At 39.9% G+C, this 18,068-nt stretch overlaps 1 protein-coding gene across 6 annotated transcripts in view; it reads left to right on the top strand.

Moving 5' to 3' along the window:
- The window catches only part of elna (elastin a), a 75,625-nt gene that overhangs the window by 42,511 nt on the left and 15,046 nt on the right, over positions 1-18,068 (top strand). For 4 of the 6 annotated variants that reach the window (XM_084125789.1, XM_084125787.1, XM_084125785.1 and 1 more), the window contains exons 16-42: positions 1,292-1,342; positions 1,492-1,563; positions 1,701-1,751; positions 1,886-1,957; positions 2,085-2,156; positions 5,476-5,520; positions 5,664-5,732; positions 5,833-5,877; positions 8,829-8,897; positions 9,428-9,463; positions 9,546-9,605; positions 9,812-9,868; positions 11,214-11,249; positions 11,328-11,387; positions 11,781-11,855; positions 12,035-12,067; positions 12,547-12,633; positions 12,755-12,787; positions 13,020-13,103; positions 13,267-13,299; positions 13,385-13,453; positions 14,751-14,813; positions 16,108-16,140; positions 17,080-17,175; positions 17,391-17,423; positions 17,783-17,854; positions 17,949-17,981. In XM_084125789.1, coding sequence (XP_083981915.1) covers positions 1,292-1,342; positions 1,492-1,563; positions 1,701-1,751; positions 1,886-1,957; positions 2,085-2,156; positions 5,476-5,520; positions 5,664-5,732; positions 5,833-5,877; positions 8,829-8,897; positions 9,428-9,463; positions 9,546-9,605; positions 9,812-9,868; positions 11,214-11,249; positions 11,328-11,387; positions 11,781-11,855; positions 12,035-12,067; positions 12,547-12,633; positions 12,755-12,787; positions 13,020-13,103; positions 13,267-13,299; positions 13,385-13,453; positions 14,751-14,813; positions 16,108-16,140; positions 17,080-17,175; positions 17,391-17,423; positions 17,783-17,854; positions 17,949-17,981 — 1,539 coding nt within the window. Of the gene's footprint in view, positions 1-1,291; positions 1,343-1,491; positions 1,564-1,700; positions 1,752-1,885; positions 1,958-2,084; positions 2,157-5,475; positions 5,521-5,663; positions 5,733-5,832; positions 5,878-8,828; positions 8,898-9,427; positions 9,464-9,545; positions 9,606-9,811; positions 9,869-11,213; positions 11,250-11,327; positions 11,388-11,780; positions 11,856-12,034; positions 12,068-12,546; positions 12,634-12,754; positions 12,788-13,019; positions 13,104-13,266; positions 13,300-13,384; positions 13,454-14,750; positions 14,814-16,107; positions 16,143-17,079; positions 17,176-17,390; positions 17,424-17,782; positions 17,855-17,948; positions 17,982-18,068 lie in introns of all 6 variants that reach the window. The other 2 variants (XM_084125788.1, XM_084125790.1) reach the window with 2 other exon arrangements.

Genomic DNA, 18,068 nt, shown 5'->3' with positions numbered 1-18,068 from the left:
CAATAATAATAAATATAAACAACTTACAGAGCTCTACTTGCACCTCCTGACTGCTGCAGATTAATTTCAGCGTTGAAAGTTTTGCCAGAGAAACACATATATCCGAGTCTGAGCTCCAGGTAGAACGTCACGGGTTGCCATTTCATAATTACGGCTACGGCTACGGAACGCAGCATAAGCTCATTGTTTTAGTTGAGGAGGAACTGTGAAAGGCTGCAGCTGTTCGTTTGCAGTGTTCGGTGACTGTCTGTCTAAGCCTCATGAAACGTGCTGATGGCGTGTGATCTCTGCAGGGCTTAACATTAACACTCGCCAAATGCGGGTAGATTTCAGCAGTGTTGTGTAACACAGCCACTCCTACTAGCCACTTTTGCGGGTTGGATTTTATATTTTTCAATTATAGTCTTTTAAAAAGGCATCAGAAATAATAAACTAAGTGAAATCTAGTGTTGTCATATATAATGCTTTTTCGATAGATATCGATACTGAAATATCTGAAACTCTTAGGCAGAATAGATTAACAATACCAGCAGCGCGTTCTCTCTCTCTCATCTCTTTTCGACAGCGAGTGACACACAACCCCGCTTTGCAATTTGCTCTGGATGAATAGTGTTGGTCTTACAGGGCTTGAATTTCGGCGAGGGATTGCGCTTATTGCGCATCATTTTATTAATTCCCGTAGATTTTGTGCTCGCACCCAAAGTGCATAAAGTGCAAATACTGTATACCTGCTGTCAAATTATGAGGTAATATTAAAAAATATCTATATGGCAGTTTTTCCCAATGGTATCGATGGCTAGGAACTTTAGAAAACCACAGTGGCAGCTGAGCAAAAAATGTAATGTCAAGCCCTGGATGCTGGCAGGTGCAGAGGTATGGAAATACATATGTTGACAGGCAGGTATGACATCGTATTCGGACTGAATGCAATGATAGGCTGAACATTTTTTAGTCCTGAGACTTCCACAAAAGATATATGTACATGTTTTAATATTTAGACTACTTCTATTATTGATTGCTATCAGGGTGTAAAGAGAGTTTCAATCAGTATAACAAAAATGTTTACAAAAAATAGTCTACCCTTCTTTTAATATAAAAAATCATTTCTTATTTACTCAAATGGTGTGTGAAATATAACACACACACACATGCTATTGAGTTCATGATATTCACCCTAGAAGAGTTGCAAAGATACTGAATTCACTATGTTACTTTACATGGCTGCAAACAGTGCACACACACACACACACAAATGCATGATCAGTGGCTGACCTGTTGTGTCTGTATGCAGGTGTGGGATCTTTAGGGGTTTCTGCTGCACAAGCCAAAGCTGCTAAATATGGTAAGAATCATTTATTAAATTATTTTAAACGCCACATGACCTAAGTTCTATCCACAGAACAAAGATATTAAGATTTGCTTCAGATTTTTGTGCATATTTGTGTAATATGAATGTAATATGAAACGTTCACCCTTTGCAAACTTCTGAAGGTGCTGGAGCTGGTTTAGGTGGGGCTGGAGCTTTCCCGGGTGGTGCTGGTGGACTTTACCCAGGGGCAGGAGGTGAAGATGCATTTTCTTTTGTAATCCCACGAAACTGCAATCAACATTTTCATATTAAAGGAATAGTCCATTCAGCAATGGAAGTCAAAGCATGGCAAATGCATGATCAGTGGCTGATCTGCTGTGTCTGTATGCAGGTGTGGGATCTTTAGGGGTCTCTGCTGCACAGGCCAAAGCTGCTAAATATGGTAATAATCATTATTAAATTATTTTAATAGCCACATGGCCTAAGCTCTATCCACAGAACAAAGATATTAAGATTTTGTGCATATTTGTGTAATATGAATGTAGTATGAAAAGTTCACTCTGCAAACTTCTGAAGGTGCTGGAGCTGGTTTAGGTGGGGCTGGAGCTTTCCCGGGTGGTGCAGGTGGACTTTACCCAGGGGCAGGAGGTGAAGATGCCTTTTCTTTTGTAATCCCCCAAAACAGCAAACAACATTTTCATATTAAAGGAATAGTCCATTCAGAAATGGAAGTCATTTACTCAAGCAGCTACATATTGTTTACATATTTCCTCAGGTATTGGAGCTGGTTTAGGGGGAGTTGGAGGTCTGCCAGGTGGTGCTGGTGGACTTTCCCCGGGGGCAGGAGGTGAGAAATCATTTAGCTAAAGAATGATTTAAGAGCTGCAATCAGCCATTGTCATTTTAAAGAAATAGAACACCCCAAAATGGAAATAATTTACTCACTCGTGAGTAAAGTTGTGGAACAGAAAAAAGAAGCCCCAGAATAGAGCGTACAAGCAGCTGCGTTTAGCATCGGGGGCTAAGTAGATCGTAAAGCCTTTTCCACCAATGGTCTCTTCGATCTACTTAGCTCACAACGCTTTTTAGAAATGCAGCCCTGGGCAGTGGATCAGTAGTTCCCAGCATGCTTTGAAAGGGACTGCATTAGATGAGTACATTTAGGGATTAAGTGTTATTTTATTTGTGTTTTTCAGTAAAGGGAAAGATGTTAGTGTATGTTAATGTTTAATGTTCAGTTGGACATTTAGAGGAGTTCCTGTTATTGAATGGTGTGGTTACCATTGTGGTGAAGAGTAGTGGAGTCAATTGTGATTTTCACTTTGATGCAATAATGTTTAATAACCCCAAATCACAATTTCTCATTTTAGCAAAATTCAGGTGTGCATGTGTCGAATGTGTCCATCCTGAGCTTTAATGGAAATTGTATGCTGGGTCAATATAATTTAATTAAGTGTGCTTGCTGAAAGCAGCACACTTATTGTTCTTCTTAAGTTTTCTTCTTATTCTTCTTATTATTATTATTCCTGGGAGATAATTTTTGGCCAGCTCCTGCGCCTAGGCCCTTTGAGACAGAGACACCGTTCCAACTTTAAAACGTACGGTCAGTACCGGTGTAAGTTGACATCACGAGATGACATCACGAGTCCATGTCGTTCGTCCGCCATAGTGGATTGAACAGAGAGCGAAACAAATTTGGTCTGAACTTCACGAAACTGGACGTACATGATCCTTGGACCAAGCTTCACAAAAGTTACTAGAAGGATTTTGATTTTCGGAAGCGTTTGCCCGTCACAGCCAAACGAAATCGGCGGCGTAGTCGCCAAACAGGAAGTCGTCCATATCTCAGGAACTCTGTCACGTATCGAAACCAAACTTTGTACATGAACTCGGGACTCCAATGTGAGGATGCACAAGATCTGATTTTTTTTAATTTTTTTATTTCAGGCTAATTGACAAACCCATTTACTTATGTCTATGCAAAAGAGTTTCACCTCACACTTTTAATGTTAATGCATTTAGACAGTAGGTGGCACTGTTGTATTACATTTCACAGAGCTGCCAAGTCAGTGTATAGACTGCATTCGTTTTTACTAGGTTTGTCTTAATAAATGCAGGACCTGAATTTCATCTTTTAACTGTGTTTGTGCACGCGGGAAATATGCTGCGCATAACAATAGAAAACAAGGAGAACCGCGCAGTCACATGCTCAAACAATCAACAACGTCGCTCTAGAGGTGCGTTCTATTTGACCGTAAGTGGACTGCGAAGTGGACTTCACAGGGTATTCCGCCATCTTAAGTGAGATTCCAATCCGAAGGTAGCGAACATGTTCAGTTCGAAGGGCACTGCGCACGGCATAGGGAATAAGGGAACATCAATCACTTCACAGGAAGTGGAGAGCGATGATCACCCAACTGTCATTTCGTGCACCACGTCATCACCAGTCATAACGGTCATAACTAACGTGTGTGTAAGTATTCATACATTTCGCCATTGTTAAATGACAGTATTTTTAACGGTTATTGTTGTGAATATTACATATACTATTTTTGATGATTATAATTTACCTCAGTGAATGCAGCCAGCTTAGCTAGTTTGTGAAGTAAAGTGATTTTATTTTAGGTAGTTGTAAAATAGTGCAATATAATTGTAAATATATAATATAATAATAAAAATTAAAATATGAATGTAGTCCTATATATATTTATGTTATATCATAATCTGTGTGACCCCATAGTTGATTTTCTTTGATGACGTTTGCAGGGCGTTTCAAATGAGCGGTTATTGTCAGTGAAGTCCACTTCAACTGATATACCGTGCTCAGGGAGTAGGGGAGCAGTGAACACTGCGTATGGACCCTGTCGAATGGAACGCACCTTAAATGTGTAAAAACAAGTGGAAAGTGCGGGCGCGCCGCTGTCTCCTTTCCACAAGCGCTTGCTGTCCCGTGGCGTCTGTCGTTGCTATGCAAGTTATGCAACCATGAACTGCGCTCTCCATGATGACAAGGAAGTATCAGCAAAAGATTAATTGATTTCTAGCCCTTGCATTAGCTTTATTACTAGATATATTTATGGAGATGAAAAATAATAAGGCGCCCTGTACAGCTATGATCAGCTATTCGGCCGAGCATTCAATGTTGTTACGCTGCAAGCTGATCAGTTGGTTCGTTGCTGCCGCGCTCTATCACTCGCACACCATAAAGAGCAAATTGTTTTTTAATGTTTCAATTTCGTGATTAAAATGACATAATTTGGAAGCGGATAATTTCTTCACAAACAGCTCATTATGACTCAATGTTAGAATGCTGCACCTACACTCGATAGTGTGAATAAGATCAGCGCAACGCAGACCACTGCATTGACAGCGTGAAACATATGATATGTCTACAGCCAGGGCTCAGCGGAAGACAGAAAATGCCGGTCCAGCGCTGATTGAGGAATTAAATTCGAAAATAAAAGACAGTTTGACATCTTTTTTTCTCGCATCTCGCATTCTCGCATTTTTTCTCGCGTCTCGCATCTATCCACTACCTGCTAACGTTAGTGCACTGCACCCGAGCAAGCACACTTTGCAGTTCCTCTGGAAATGCATTTTTCTAGTTAAGCTAAAACACGCATTCCCTTGTTTTATGTAACATCAAACTGATTGAGTAGATTACAAAAACAAAATTAGAATTTGTTGGCCTACCTGTAAATACCTACTTAAAGCAACAACTGCACATGTTCACTTTTTACAGTGTAGTTTCAAATTATAAATCCCACTTTAACATGTTTACACGTATTTATTTGTGCAGAGTGGGCACTTATATCAGAATAAACAGTTGCTTTATTTCGATGGTCCACTTTAGACACGACTAACTATAAGTAACTTTGCAACTGCATGTAATAGGGTATTGGTAGACTGTAGTAGACTGTTAGGTTAGGTGTTAGGGTTCAGGTTAGTAAGTTGACATGTAGCTGCAAAATTACTAATAGTCAGTAGATTAGTCAGTAGTCTGTTGGGGGAGCATCGAAATATAGTGTTGGCAGATATTAAGCAGACAGTCTAGGCTAATGACTGCTAGTTGACATGTAGTTACAAAAGTTACTTATAGTTAATAGAATGTCTAAAGTGGACCATCAAAATGAAGTGTTACCAAATAAACTGTTCCCTCTGAGCAGGCACAGGTGTTCTTACACCAGCTCAAGCTAAAGCAGCTAAATATGGTGAGTACACTGAATCATTATCCTGCTATATTATGAGGCCCATAAATGGTTATTTAGCAAGTCGGGCTTCCCTACCACATTATCAACTGATAAACCGATAACATGTTTTTTGGCTTGAAAATGTGTTTTTGTGGTTTGACTAGGTGCTGGTCCTGGTGTTACTGGTATTGGTGGTGCAGCAGGCACAGGCAGACTCTTTCCTGGGGTAGGAGGTGAGATACAAATGTGTGCCTTAGCCTTAAATGAAAGACGGTTTAGTAGAATGATACAATATTGATAAACTTTTTCTTGTTTGTTTTCCCATGTGTCAAGGTACTGGTGCACTCTCCCCTGCTCAGGCAAAAGCTGCTAAATATGGTAAGCATGTATCCATATTTAAGCTCCAATATTTTCTTCAAAACGATATGAAAATCATTCTGCCCACTCATTCACATGAAACAATATATTGATTTAAAATTTGTAAGACATGTTTTTTGTAAGAAAGCTTTATGTGAGGAGGGCATGAATGATCATGAATATTGATGTGTTTCACACCTGAGAAAGACAAAGACCCTCCCCTAATGGCCCTATCAGGTGGGACTGTGAGGGAACTTGAACAAACAATGACTACGTTTACAAGCTGTCAAATATCGGGTTATGGTCGGGTTAAGGTCACTATTTGGGTTTCTGAAACATTCGGAATAACCCGTTTACATGCGTGAGCAGAGAGAGTTACTCCTGTATACATGGAATTTGTAATCAATTGGCAATATCCCGATGTAAACGGCGACGCACGGTTAGCGTCTGGACGTACGGACAACCTTAAGACGCAATATGCGTCATTTCCGATTCTTCTTCCTGTATCCAAAGACAACAACAACAGCAGTAGTACGCGGATAATGAATAGTTCGGGGCAGATAGCAATCGCCTTTGTTTGCGCTTTTCCTCGCTCCAAAAGTGTGGTGCTGTGCTGCGTCTCGTCATTACCTCTACTTCTTGTTTACTTCCGGTATACTGCACGCGGGTTTTTGTATGCGCCGTCTCTACTCAAAAGACCAAGATTCCTTGCGAATAGAACATGCGCAGAACACAAATCAATGTTCCTTTTGATGGGGATACGCGTTTACATGACCAAATATTCGGGTTAGAAAAGGGGTACCCCAGGGATCATATCCGGGTTTTTAAAAACCGGGATATGAGCATATCCGGGTTTTTGCCGGTGTTTACATGGCCGTGCGCGACCGGGTTATTGCTAATATCCCGGTTTTGAACGGGTTATTGGCTGCATGTAAACGTAGTCATTGTAGAGAGTTTAACAGAATGGCTTTTTGATTGTTTGGATTTATTTACAACTCAGCATAATTGAAAGATACATAACGATGGACAAAAGGCACATTATTGAACACAATGATCTAAAGACAGAGATAAGTGAACAGTCACACACCTTTGTGCCATTCCTGAAACAGTTCCTGTTCAACATACCTGTCATTTCCAAGGTGTTTGATTTTTCATTTTACAATGTTCATGTACAGAGACTTGTGTGAATGCAGGACTCATCAGGGGCATATGGTCCCTGTTAAAACAACAACAAAACAACTGTGAACATACAGATATCAGGAGAAGGGCTGCACTATTTGGGGGAAAAAATGTTCTGGTTTAAAATTCCTTGTGGACTTATACTTGTAGGGCTGCACAAGGTAATAACAATAATAATAATGTTACTTTACAGAAATGCAGGCGACCTATAATGATAAATCATAAAAAAGGAACACTTTAGTACACTACACTAGAGAAACATATATGCATTATCATATGTTACTTCAAATGTTTAATTCGTTACAACGTTATGAAATGAGATTGGAGTAAAAACATGTAACCTAATGTTTGGCACGTTTTGCTTTTCAAATGTACAGCGCGAGTGACTCAAACTCAAAGCGCGTACAGAGAACATTTACTGAAGCGATCGAGCCGCTCCTCATATGAAACATTATTGTTACGACGCTATAAACATCTACGTTTGAGCAGATATCCACGAACACAGTATTTAACAGTAAACACTGGTCTAAACATTATAATTTTCATCACATTAGTGTAAACACTCATACTAGCCTACTTTTATATCATGCTGTGTTTTATATCATTGAGCATAAAAACATCCTTGTGTTATACATGTATATTTATATTTATTTAGCATTGAAAGGTTGCTTCCCTGTCTATAATTCATATTTCAACGTTTCCGTCTTTTTCATTCATTTTACTCTGACACCAGTTCAACTTGTACAATGTGAAGTTTATGCAACAATAACACGCTAAATTATGTTTTATTAACAAAGTTCGGGAGGAGCATGTTCATATAATTAAACCTAATTAAACACATGTGGAGCACATTTAGATAATCAAACCTAATTAAACACGAGTGGAGCACACTCTATTAATCAACCCAATCAACGAGTTAAGAGACGTATATATACAGCAAACTTGCCTCCGTTCATTGACAGTTTAACAGCATTCCTTACCTTAAAAATCTTTCTTATCTTCAAATCATGCTCTTCTTCTTCTGAGGTAAATCCAAGGTAAACTCACAGCGTGTCTTCCAAACTCGATGAAAAGCAGAGGAATGATTTCATTCTTTGTTTTAAGGTAATGAGGGTGTTTACAGGTGCTCGTTCTTTCACGTTAACGATTTGCATGTGAATCGCTTGTGCGTGTGTGTGGTCACATTAGAGGTAATGAGCAGACGCTTGAGAAACTGTACCTCTCCTTGCTTTTATACGGATTACTTAAACAGAGAATATTTGCTTTTGATATGATTCACATCTTTTAAAATAGACACTTCAAGCTTTCTAAAGAGCCTTTCTGTGTGGCAAGTTTCAGAATGAACTTCACACTGAGAGAGGCGGCAAAACGCACATCATGTTTATTTTATTTATTTCACGAAAAGCACAACGTTTTGTATTTATTATGAGTGTACACAAATAAAAGAAGACATTTAACAGTTTTGAATGATGTATAACACTTGTCTGTATGACAAATTCAACCGAGTTATTTGAGTCTCTTTCGCACTGATAAGAAAAAAGCGAGGTGATTGCGCCGGCGCGACCACCGACCCCAGGTTTTTTTTTTTTTCAGATATACCAGGGTTCTTTGATTCTTACCCAAATCAAACACACCCAAACAAGCCACTCAATGTATTTATGGTTACCAGGAAAGTACAAGCAAATGTTCAGGGTTAGAACTAAACTCTGCAGGACAGCGGTCCTCCTGGAGGAGGATTGAAATATAGCATTGGCAATGTCAAACTGAGTGATCATGGTTCTGCCTTGCTCCAGGTGCAGGAGCAGTTCCTGGTGGTGCTGGGATTGTGCCAGGAGCCGGAGGGGTCTACCCTGCAACAGGAGGTAAAAGTCTGTCTGTACAATATATCTAGAAGATCATAAAATAAGTGAAGTACAGGGCCTTGTGGATGTAGTTGTCGTCAGTAACGGCTCTTTCCCAAATGACATTCTCAATCTTTGCAGTCTGCCTCCAAGTTCACATTTTTATCGGTCCTAGAACAACTTTCCTGTCAAATAAACATTGTCCTAATCCTATTCCTAACCTCACCAGAAAAAAGGTGTCCTACATGGCAAAATCATGTTCTCCTTTCAGTGACATACTGCCTCATTAATGTTGCTGTTGGTAGTAGTACGCTGCAGAACCCAGTGTAGGTTCAGCTAAAATGTGCTTTGACGGCACAAAGCAGGGATCTAGGTAGCACACTTTTGAATGACAGAATGACAAATGGGACACTCTACAGGATATACTAGTCCATTTAATTTGGGACATGGCCAAATTTGTCCATAATGTCCATATCTATAACATTTTTCACCTATCTTCCATTACAATGATCATAGAGTCTCAATACATTTATTTCTGCTTTCTTTACAAGGTCTGACACCTGCTCAAGCCAAAGCAGCTAAATACGGTAAGACAGACAGATTTGAATGATTCAGTCTAAGACCAGATTTCCAAAGCATCTTATAATGTATTCTTCTCTGATCTCCTAGGTTTGGGTGGGGCAGGTGGAGCTGTGCCTGGTTTTGGGGGACTGTACCCTGGAGCAGGAGGTGAGTGGGAACAAACAATCAAAACTAATTAGCTTTTTGAGGCACTCAAAAAAGTTTGATCAAGCCACTCAAAAGTTACTGGATGGATTTTAGAGTCTCAGGGGCATTTTTTAAAGTGGTTCACTGCTCATTTTATTAAAATATTTTACAAACATTAAGACATTTAAAAAAAGATGATCTCAAACAACTTGTATCTTTTTTTGTAGGTGCAGGTGTTGCGGGGGGAGCTGGAGTAATTCCTGGAACAGCACCAGGGGCTGGAGGTGAGTTTTACATCACGCTAATATTGCATCTGATGAAACCTAAAATTCATGTCTTGAGGTAAAATGTTTGCTAATAATAAAGTTTTAATCTAAAAAAATTAAGGTAAACTATATTAATAATTGTAGAAATTACTTTACCAATTCCTTTTCTTTTAATGTATCCAAGTGGAGTGAAGCCTCCTAAAGAGAGTAAGAGAAGTATTACAAACAACTATAGTTCCCTTTCAGTCGGTCACATTCGGCGTTACGTCGACGTCATCAACATATTGGGATCCCGCCAGGGAGCCTATCATCTGCAAGTGTTAACAGAACAAGCCAATGGACATTGGCGTGCGAGATTTGCATCTCGCACTCCACCCTGCAGCGTGTGTCTAAATAGGAAGAGGATGTACGTACCATTTGCTTTTCGCTTCGGAGCCGAACAGTTCTGTATGTCTCTGAAGAGTGTTGGTTTGCAACGAGCGAGTATGTTGAGCTCTTCTGAAAGAAGCCTCTCACCTGGTGTCGGTGTGACAGTGCGAGACAGCGGTGGTCGCGAGCCTCTAGCGCTCTCAACTGCTGTTTTAACAGCATTTTCTTTTCTTTGATTGTTGGTTGGTTAGAGGGCGTTCATAGTGAGTGCTTCACTGTGTGGGCTACACCATCCCCTGCCAGTGTTTGCCGCGGCCATTTCTCCTGTGTTTTTTGGTACCTTAGAGAGCTATTTCCTGAAAGAGTAACATGGGTGTGACTGCGTCTTTTTCAAGATGTCATATCACCTGTGTGTTTCTGGGTGCGGTCGTTCCCTGGTGCAGACTGACGGTCTCGAAAACTGCATCACGTGTCTGGGCATTCAGCACGCTGAAGCAGCATTTGTGGGTGACTCATGTTCCCATTATGGGAATATGACCATTGCGGTGTTACGGTCGAGACTCCTATACATCAAACAAGGTGGGGTCCCCTTACCTATGCCTCGATCTTGTGCTTCTTTTGGCCAACCCCAAAAGAGGGCTACTTCGACAAATAGCCAGGGTGACTTGAGGATCACAGTGAGGGCTTCTCCGCCCAGTACCCAATCCCAGTGGGCCCCTCACTTCTCTCAAACACCGCAAGCCTCCTTCTGAGAAAGTTGCGTTGCCCGAGCCTGAGAGTTGATGGTTATGCTTGCCTGGGCCACCAAGAGGGTTGGGCTCGAGTGGAATTCTCCACCGTGTCCCGAACCTTAGAGGTTGGACGATTGGTATCTCTAGTCCATTTAATTTGGGACATGGCCAATTATGTCCATAATGTTCATATGTATAACATTTTTCACATATCTTCCATTACAATGATCATAGAGATCATTTATTTCTGCTTTCTTTACAAGGTCTGACACCCGCTCAAGCCAAAGCAGCTAAATATGGTAAGACAGATTTGAATGATTCAGTCTAAGACCAGATATCCACAGCATCTTATAATGTATACTTCTCTGATCTCCTAGGTTTGGGTGGGGCAGGTGGTGCTGTGCCTGGTTTTGGAGGACTGTACCCTGGAGCAGGAGGTGAGTGGGAACAAACAATCAAAACTTACTAGCTTTTTGAGGCACTTGGTAAACTAAATATCCATGAGCACAACTGTATATTCTTCCTTCTCGTCAAATCTCAGATGGCAGTTATTGGCTTCAATATTAGCTGCTGAGTTTTTCTCCTGTTATCAGTTCAATTAAAATTTGTGCCACTACCTTGGATTTTGATGAAAAAAATAAAATAAAATAAAAACTGCTCCTGCAAATAACAAGGACAGACTAGCTGCCCAAGATCAAGCCACTCAAAAGTTACTGGATGGATTTTAGAGTCTCAGGGATTTTTTTTTTTAAAGTGATTCACTGCTTATTTCGTTAAAATATTTAACAAATATTAAAACATTTAAAAAAAGATTATTTCAAACAACTTAGGTGCAGGTGGTGTACCAGTTGGTGGAGTAGCGGGGGGAGCTGGAGCAATTCCTGGAACAGCACCAGGGGCTGGAGGTGAGTTTTACATCACACTAATATTGCATCTGATGAAACCTAAAATTCATGTCGTGAGGTAAAAATGCTGCAAATAATAAAGTGCTAATCTAATATATATATATATATATATATATATATATATATATGAAGGTAAACTATGTTATTAATTGTAGAAATTACTTTACCAATTATTTTAGTGTATCCAGGTGGAGTGAAGCCTCCTAAATATGGTAAGAAAAGTATTAATTACAATTTATAGGTGCATGACTTAATTCAGAGATTGTATGTACAGTACAGGCTTTAGTTGACTGGGGAGCAAGGATAACAGCAAGAACTTGGCGTAATGGGCTGCTAGTGATCTTTGATCTTGCTAGTACCTAGATCTTGCCAGTGTTCTATGAAGAACCTTTAAGTGTCATGCAAATACCCTGGTACACTAAGATAGTAATCATTAAGTACCATGGTATGTTTTACTGTACATCAGAGTATCATGGTTTGCCATGATATATTTTAGAGAGTATGATAATCAGAGTATAATTTTCTAAAAATAAAGTCCAAAAATGAATCTGTTCACATCACAACAGTAAACAGTAAAAAGTGCTATGCTGAATTAGCATGTTCACAGCCTTTTTACCAGACATTATGTGTGCTATAATAAAAACTTCAGAAATAAAATTACACTGATTGGCTGCCCATGACTTGTCTGTAGGAGGAGCAGGAGGGGCTGGTGTTTTCCCAGGCTATGGTTCTGTTGCTGGGATCGGAGGAATTCCTGGAGCTGTGCCTGGGGCTGGAGGTGCAGTATATGTTGATTTGTCTCAATTTCTCACAACTGTTGTTTGTTATTTAAGCTCATTTTGTTTCTCGATGTAGCTTATTTTTGGTTAATATTTCGTAACAGTGATCAATGTTTTCAGGGCTAGGAGCTGGCGTCAAACCTCCTAAATATGGTATGGGTTTGACTCTTTTCTTAGACACTGTCTAGAGTGCTTGGCAATGCTCTGTAAGATAAATAGTTTGCACTTTTTATTGTGCCATATATTTATGCTGGAATGTTGTTTGTAATAGACAATTATTGTGGTGATATTATAATATGAACTATTTAAATTACTACCCTGTACATACATACAGTACTGTCAGTAGAGTATTGCTTGGTCAAAGATTATGCTGTTGTGGCCTTAGGAGTACCTGGAGGAACAGGTTTCGGAGTCCCCGGAGGAGTCCCTGGAGGAGTACCAGGAGGAGTACCAATAACTGGAGCTGGAGGTATCACTGCTTTATTCTGGAAAGCATGATGGAAAAACTGAATTAGCTGACATGTTAGACATAATCATTTTTTGAGATTTTGGATGAAAGTGCATGGGCTTCAGCATTGAATCTGTATTAAATTGAATTGTAATGCTCATCTGTTTATACTTGTGTGTTTAAGGATACCCTGCTGGTGCCAAAGCTCTTAAATATGGTATTTATATTAGCTGAGTATTTATATAAAAACCAGAGATTAGGAACATTGAATTGTCTGCTCTAAATCAAAATTCTTCATCTAGGTTTGGGTTTGGGTGGTGGTGGTGGTTTACCAGGAGGGACTGGATTTGTGCCTGGGCTCCAGAGACCAGGTACTGTAATATTAGGGAATATTAATATAACAGCTGTTTACATTGTGAGTAAACAAGGCAAATGACAAATGACAAATGACATTACTGAGTTTGAATTGAGGTGAACAACAAAGTTTTCATTTAGAGAGATTATATATGATTTCTGTATTCAAGCTTGCCTAGCCATATACATTTTTTTTCTTCTTTAATATCTGAAGAGTCTGTTGCAACATCAAATAAATAGCTTGTTAAATTACTTCAGACTTTGAAAGCATGAATCCATTTTTTTTTGTACTGTAACCATGTTGCTTGAAACAGATTGGATTTGGATGTTTGAAGATTTAGCTCATGTTCCATTAATTGGAAACATGACTGAGCATGTTTGTCTCATTAATACTACATGGCTTCCCTCAAATTAAGCTCGCTGCTGTGAAAGTATTTGGCACCAATATGTTGTATGGGTTATGGGACTGGAGCTGGGGCCAGACCCTTAAGTAAGGTAAGAACAGCCCCGGGATATTATACTCAGGTGTAGAAAATTGTGAACCTTTTTGTGGCAGTGTCTCCTGCCAAGGACGCTTGAGGTGATAGGCTGGAGTGACTTGCTGGGGGGAGGGATGAAGTCGCAACATAACTTCAATCACAAATAAATATAAACAAAACGAAAGTAAAGTGGCAGTCCCTCACAGATGACTGCTACATAAACTAAAACAAAACAACACATAAAGTCCAGGCTTGGTCCTCTCTCACCTTCCACTGTCGTCCCTCCTCCTTTTATCCTTCCGGAGCTCATTCGTGTGACTCGAGACTGGTCACCACCACTGGCATTACTCCGTTCCCACGGCTCTCGGCCCCACCTTGCTTGTCACACTGTTAAAAGCTCATACCTCCAAACAATACAGGTGTACAAAGCAGGACTATTTGTTTAGTTCTGTGGCACGTTTGTGACTTGTAATGAGCAAATAGAATATGAATTACATTAAGTGAAAATAAAGTAAACTAAAGCAGTGTTAGCAAATTTCGGTTCCGCTGTAGACGACTGAGATTGTCTATTCGCTACTTTTGTCTAAGTAAACTGCTAACTGCTGACTATTTTTCTGAACAACTAGTTACAAGTTAAAATGTGTTGATAGCAAGACCCAAAGAGCAGTTACAGAGCCTTGAAATTTGGAAATGTTCTATTATTTATAATGGTTTATAAAATTTTGGTTTGCTAAGATTTTTGCAATACCTCAATTTTTAGTTTGCCAGTTACAGACTGTTACAGCCATGACAGCATGACCTTCCTTCAGTCAAATGGTATTTGTGCTGTCATTAGGTTTGGGCGGAGCTGGAGGAGTCCTAGGTGGAGTTGGAACAGGAACTGGATATCCCATTGGAGGTGAAATTATTACATTTTCAAATATTCAACCAATAAAGTACACTACAAATTTCATCCCTGTGAGACAACAACATGATGTGCCGCAATACATCGAGTTCTAAACTAGTAGCTAAGAATCATAGCCTTAAACTTGATGTAAGCAGAGACTGACACCTTCTGGAGTGAGACAAAAGAGGTGTAACATGCAGTCTGACTCTTGGGCTCATTGAAAACCAAACGTGACAATCTGCATTCTGCAATCTGTATTGTTTACAGTGGATTTATTGAGCAAGCAGTAAGGCCACTTAAAAGAGCATTCTTCAGTCTAGAGATGACAAGAGTTTGGACAAGGAGTTCAGACAGAAAGGGTCTGATCTTATTATATTGTTAATGAGCCTAGATCAGGGGTGCCCAACCCTTCTCCTGCTGATCGACTGTCCTGCACAGTTTATCTCCAACCCTAATCAAAAACACCTGAAGCAACCAATTAACGTCTTCAGGATCACTTGAAAATTAAAGGCAGGTGTGTTTGATAAGGGTTGGAGATGAACTGTGCAGGACAGTCGATCGGCAGGAGCAGGGTTGGGCACCCCTGGCCTAGATCAATGATGATGCTGTGTTGAATTATACAGGCCAGAATGACAAGAAGCTCAGTCTTCACTAGGCTGAGTTGGAGGTGGTTTTGTTGCATCCAGGCTTAGGCAAGTTAAGATGCAGCCACTGTGTGATCATCATACTAGGACGAGAAACAGAGCTGCATGTCATCAGCATAACAGTGGAAGGAAAATCTGCCTGGATGATAGGTCAGTGCTGGTGTGTATATGAAGAAGTAGAGAGGGACAAGCATCGAACCCTGAGGTACCCTGTAGTTAATTGATGTGATTTAGACAGGTCCAGCAAAAGTGGATGATTTCCCACCAACCAAAGGGTAATAAATAGCTATATTCTTCCCTGAATGTCTGCCTAAAGAATTGTTGTCTAGCAGAATAATCTACTAGAGGAAAATGATAAATGATTTTTGAAGATGGGGAGAATACGGTCAAGGGGCAGGTGGTAGGAGAGATATTTAGAAGCCTCTGTGACAGGAGAGAAAGGAGGAGAGCCACAGTTGCATTTGTGTGGTATACTAGGCGAGTTGCATTTGTGTGGTATACTAGGTGGTTATGAATTTGTTATGCTGAGAATTGATTGCTAATGACTATAACCTTATCTAAGAAATACTACAAAGGTAAAGTCATTACCCATTATGCTACAAAATAATGAAATATTTTCTCAATTGTGCAGCAATGTAAACATTGATTTAATATTTTCTCAGGATATGGAACCGGGGCAAAACCACCTAAATACGGTAAATGGTTTTAATTTTTAAAAACAAACAGGAATTTCAACACATTAGATCAGGGGTCTCCAAACTCGTTCCTGGAGGGCCACTGTCGTGCAGAGTTTAGCTCCAACCCCAATTAAACACACCTGAACCAGCAAATCAGTGTCTACCTAGGCCCAGTAAGACACAGGCTGAATCCGAAATCGCCCCCCATATCCTCAAATAGGGCGTTATTTGAGGGGACAGCCATTTGTAGTGGTGTCCGAAACCACAGTGGACATTATTGAGTGCACTTATTCAATCCCACATTGCACTGCAATAACGAGTGTACAACCGATGTACGCTCAACGGCTGTCCGAATTCGCTCACTCGTTTTCATTTACTCCTTCAAGTGAACGGTATTAGGGGACTAACTTAGGGAGTAGTGAATGAGGGTTTAGGGGGTGATTTCGGATTTCGGGGTGTCTTACTGGGCCTAATAAGACACTGATTTGCTGGTTCAGGTGTGTTTAATTGGGGTTGGAGCTAAACTCTGCTGCTCTGCATATTTTGTATGTCTTCCTGATTTAACACACTTGGTTCAGATCATCAGCTCATTAGGTGAACCGTGTGTGTCAGATAAGAGATGTGACAAAATGTGCAGAGCTGTGGGTTCCCAGGATCAGGATTGAAAACCACTGTCATAACTGGATCTTCCAGTGAAAACATCTCTCTGGTGATGTATGCAGGACTTTTCTAAACATTTGGTTCTCTTAAAACTCGCTCACGCTAATCTTCCTTCAGTTTTATGTGCCATGCCCACATCCAATCAACAATGATGTATAAAAAGCAAGTTCCCATCCTACAATTTTTTTTTTTCTCTTTTGATAATACGTTACACTCAGATATACATCACGATATGGAGGAAAAGATCTATAGCTACTTCAGTTTCATCACAATTTTAATGACAAATTTAATGTGTAGGTGTTCCGGGCGGAGTACCTGGTGGAGTACCTGGCGGAGTACCTGGTGGAGTACCTGGCGGTGTTCCGGGTGGAGTACCTGGCGGTGTACCTGGAGGTCTCCATTCATTTTCTTTTTCACTGACAGCTGCACCATTTAATCAAGACATTTATTGCTTAAAGATTAAGCAAAAGCTCACTTTTGCTTAAACTCTAAAAAGTCTTTAAAGGTTTAAATTAAACTGAATTCTCAGAATAATTAGGCAAGCATTATATAATCATAAATCGTGATCTAAAAGATTAGTTCTATAAATTGAATTTTTGCCATTACAGGGTACCCAGCAGGAGTTAAACCTCCAAAATACGGTGAGAGACATTAACATTTTGTACCTTTATGTAAATACATTTTAAAGGTATTCTTAGTGATTTTTTTATTTTTTTATTTTTTATAAATGTTTACTCAAAAACAAATAAATACCACTTTCGAAATTTGTTTAAAATCATTTCTAAGCTTGAGTTAAAGCTCTTTCTTCTAGCCCTTCCCTACGGACATCAAGTCAAAAAAGTTTTCCCGTAATAGCGTAAAGATTATATAGGCAAACTCTTAATTTTAAATAAGAACCACAGTGATTTTTAACTAAAAGTAAAAGTTGGCTACAGAGAAAAAGAGATGTTAGTACAAACTAGTTGGCACTGATTAGAATGGTGACACGGTTTGCCTGCAGGAGTTGTTGGAGGTGCAGGAACGGTACCTGGTGCAGGAGCACCACTGCCTGGGACAGGATTGACACCAGGAGGTAACGATTCAACTGACCCATGAACAGGTCACTGTCAATGTGAGATAATAATAAGCAGGTTATCAATCATTGAGACTTATTTAATTGTTTGCAGGATATCCTAGTGGAGTCAAACCTCCTAAAACTGGTACGATAGTTCATATACATTATAGCTTCACATACTGCTCCATCTAAACCCGTGTTCACCTATCTTTTGTCATGTCCTTTAATAAGG

Source organism: Abramis brama (assembly GCF_963993115.1).
Source record: "Abramis brama genome assembly, chromosome: 10".
Lineage (NCBI taxonomy): Eukaryota > Metazoa > Chordata > Actinopteri > Cypriniformes > Leuciscidae > Abramis > Abramis brama.
This window is presented reverse-complemented; position numbering and strand designations above follow the sequence as displayed.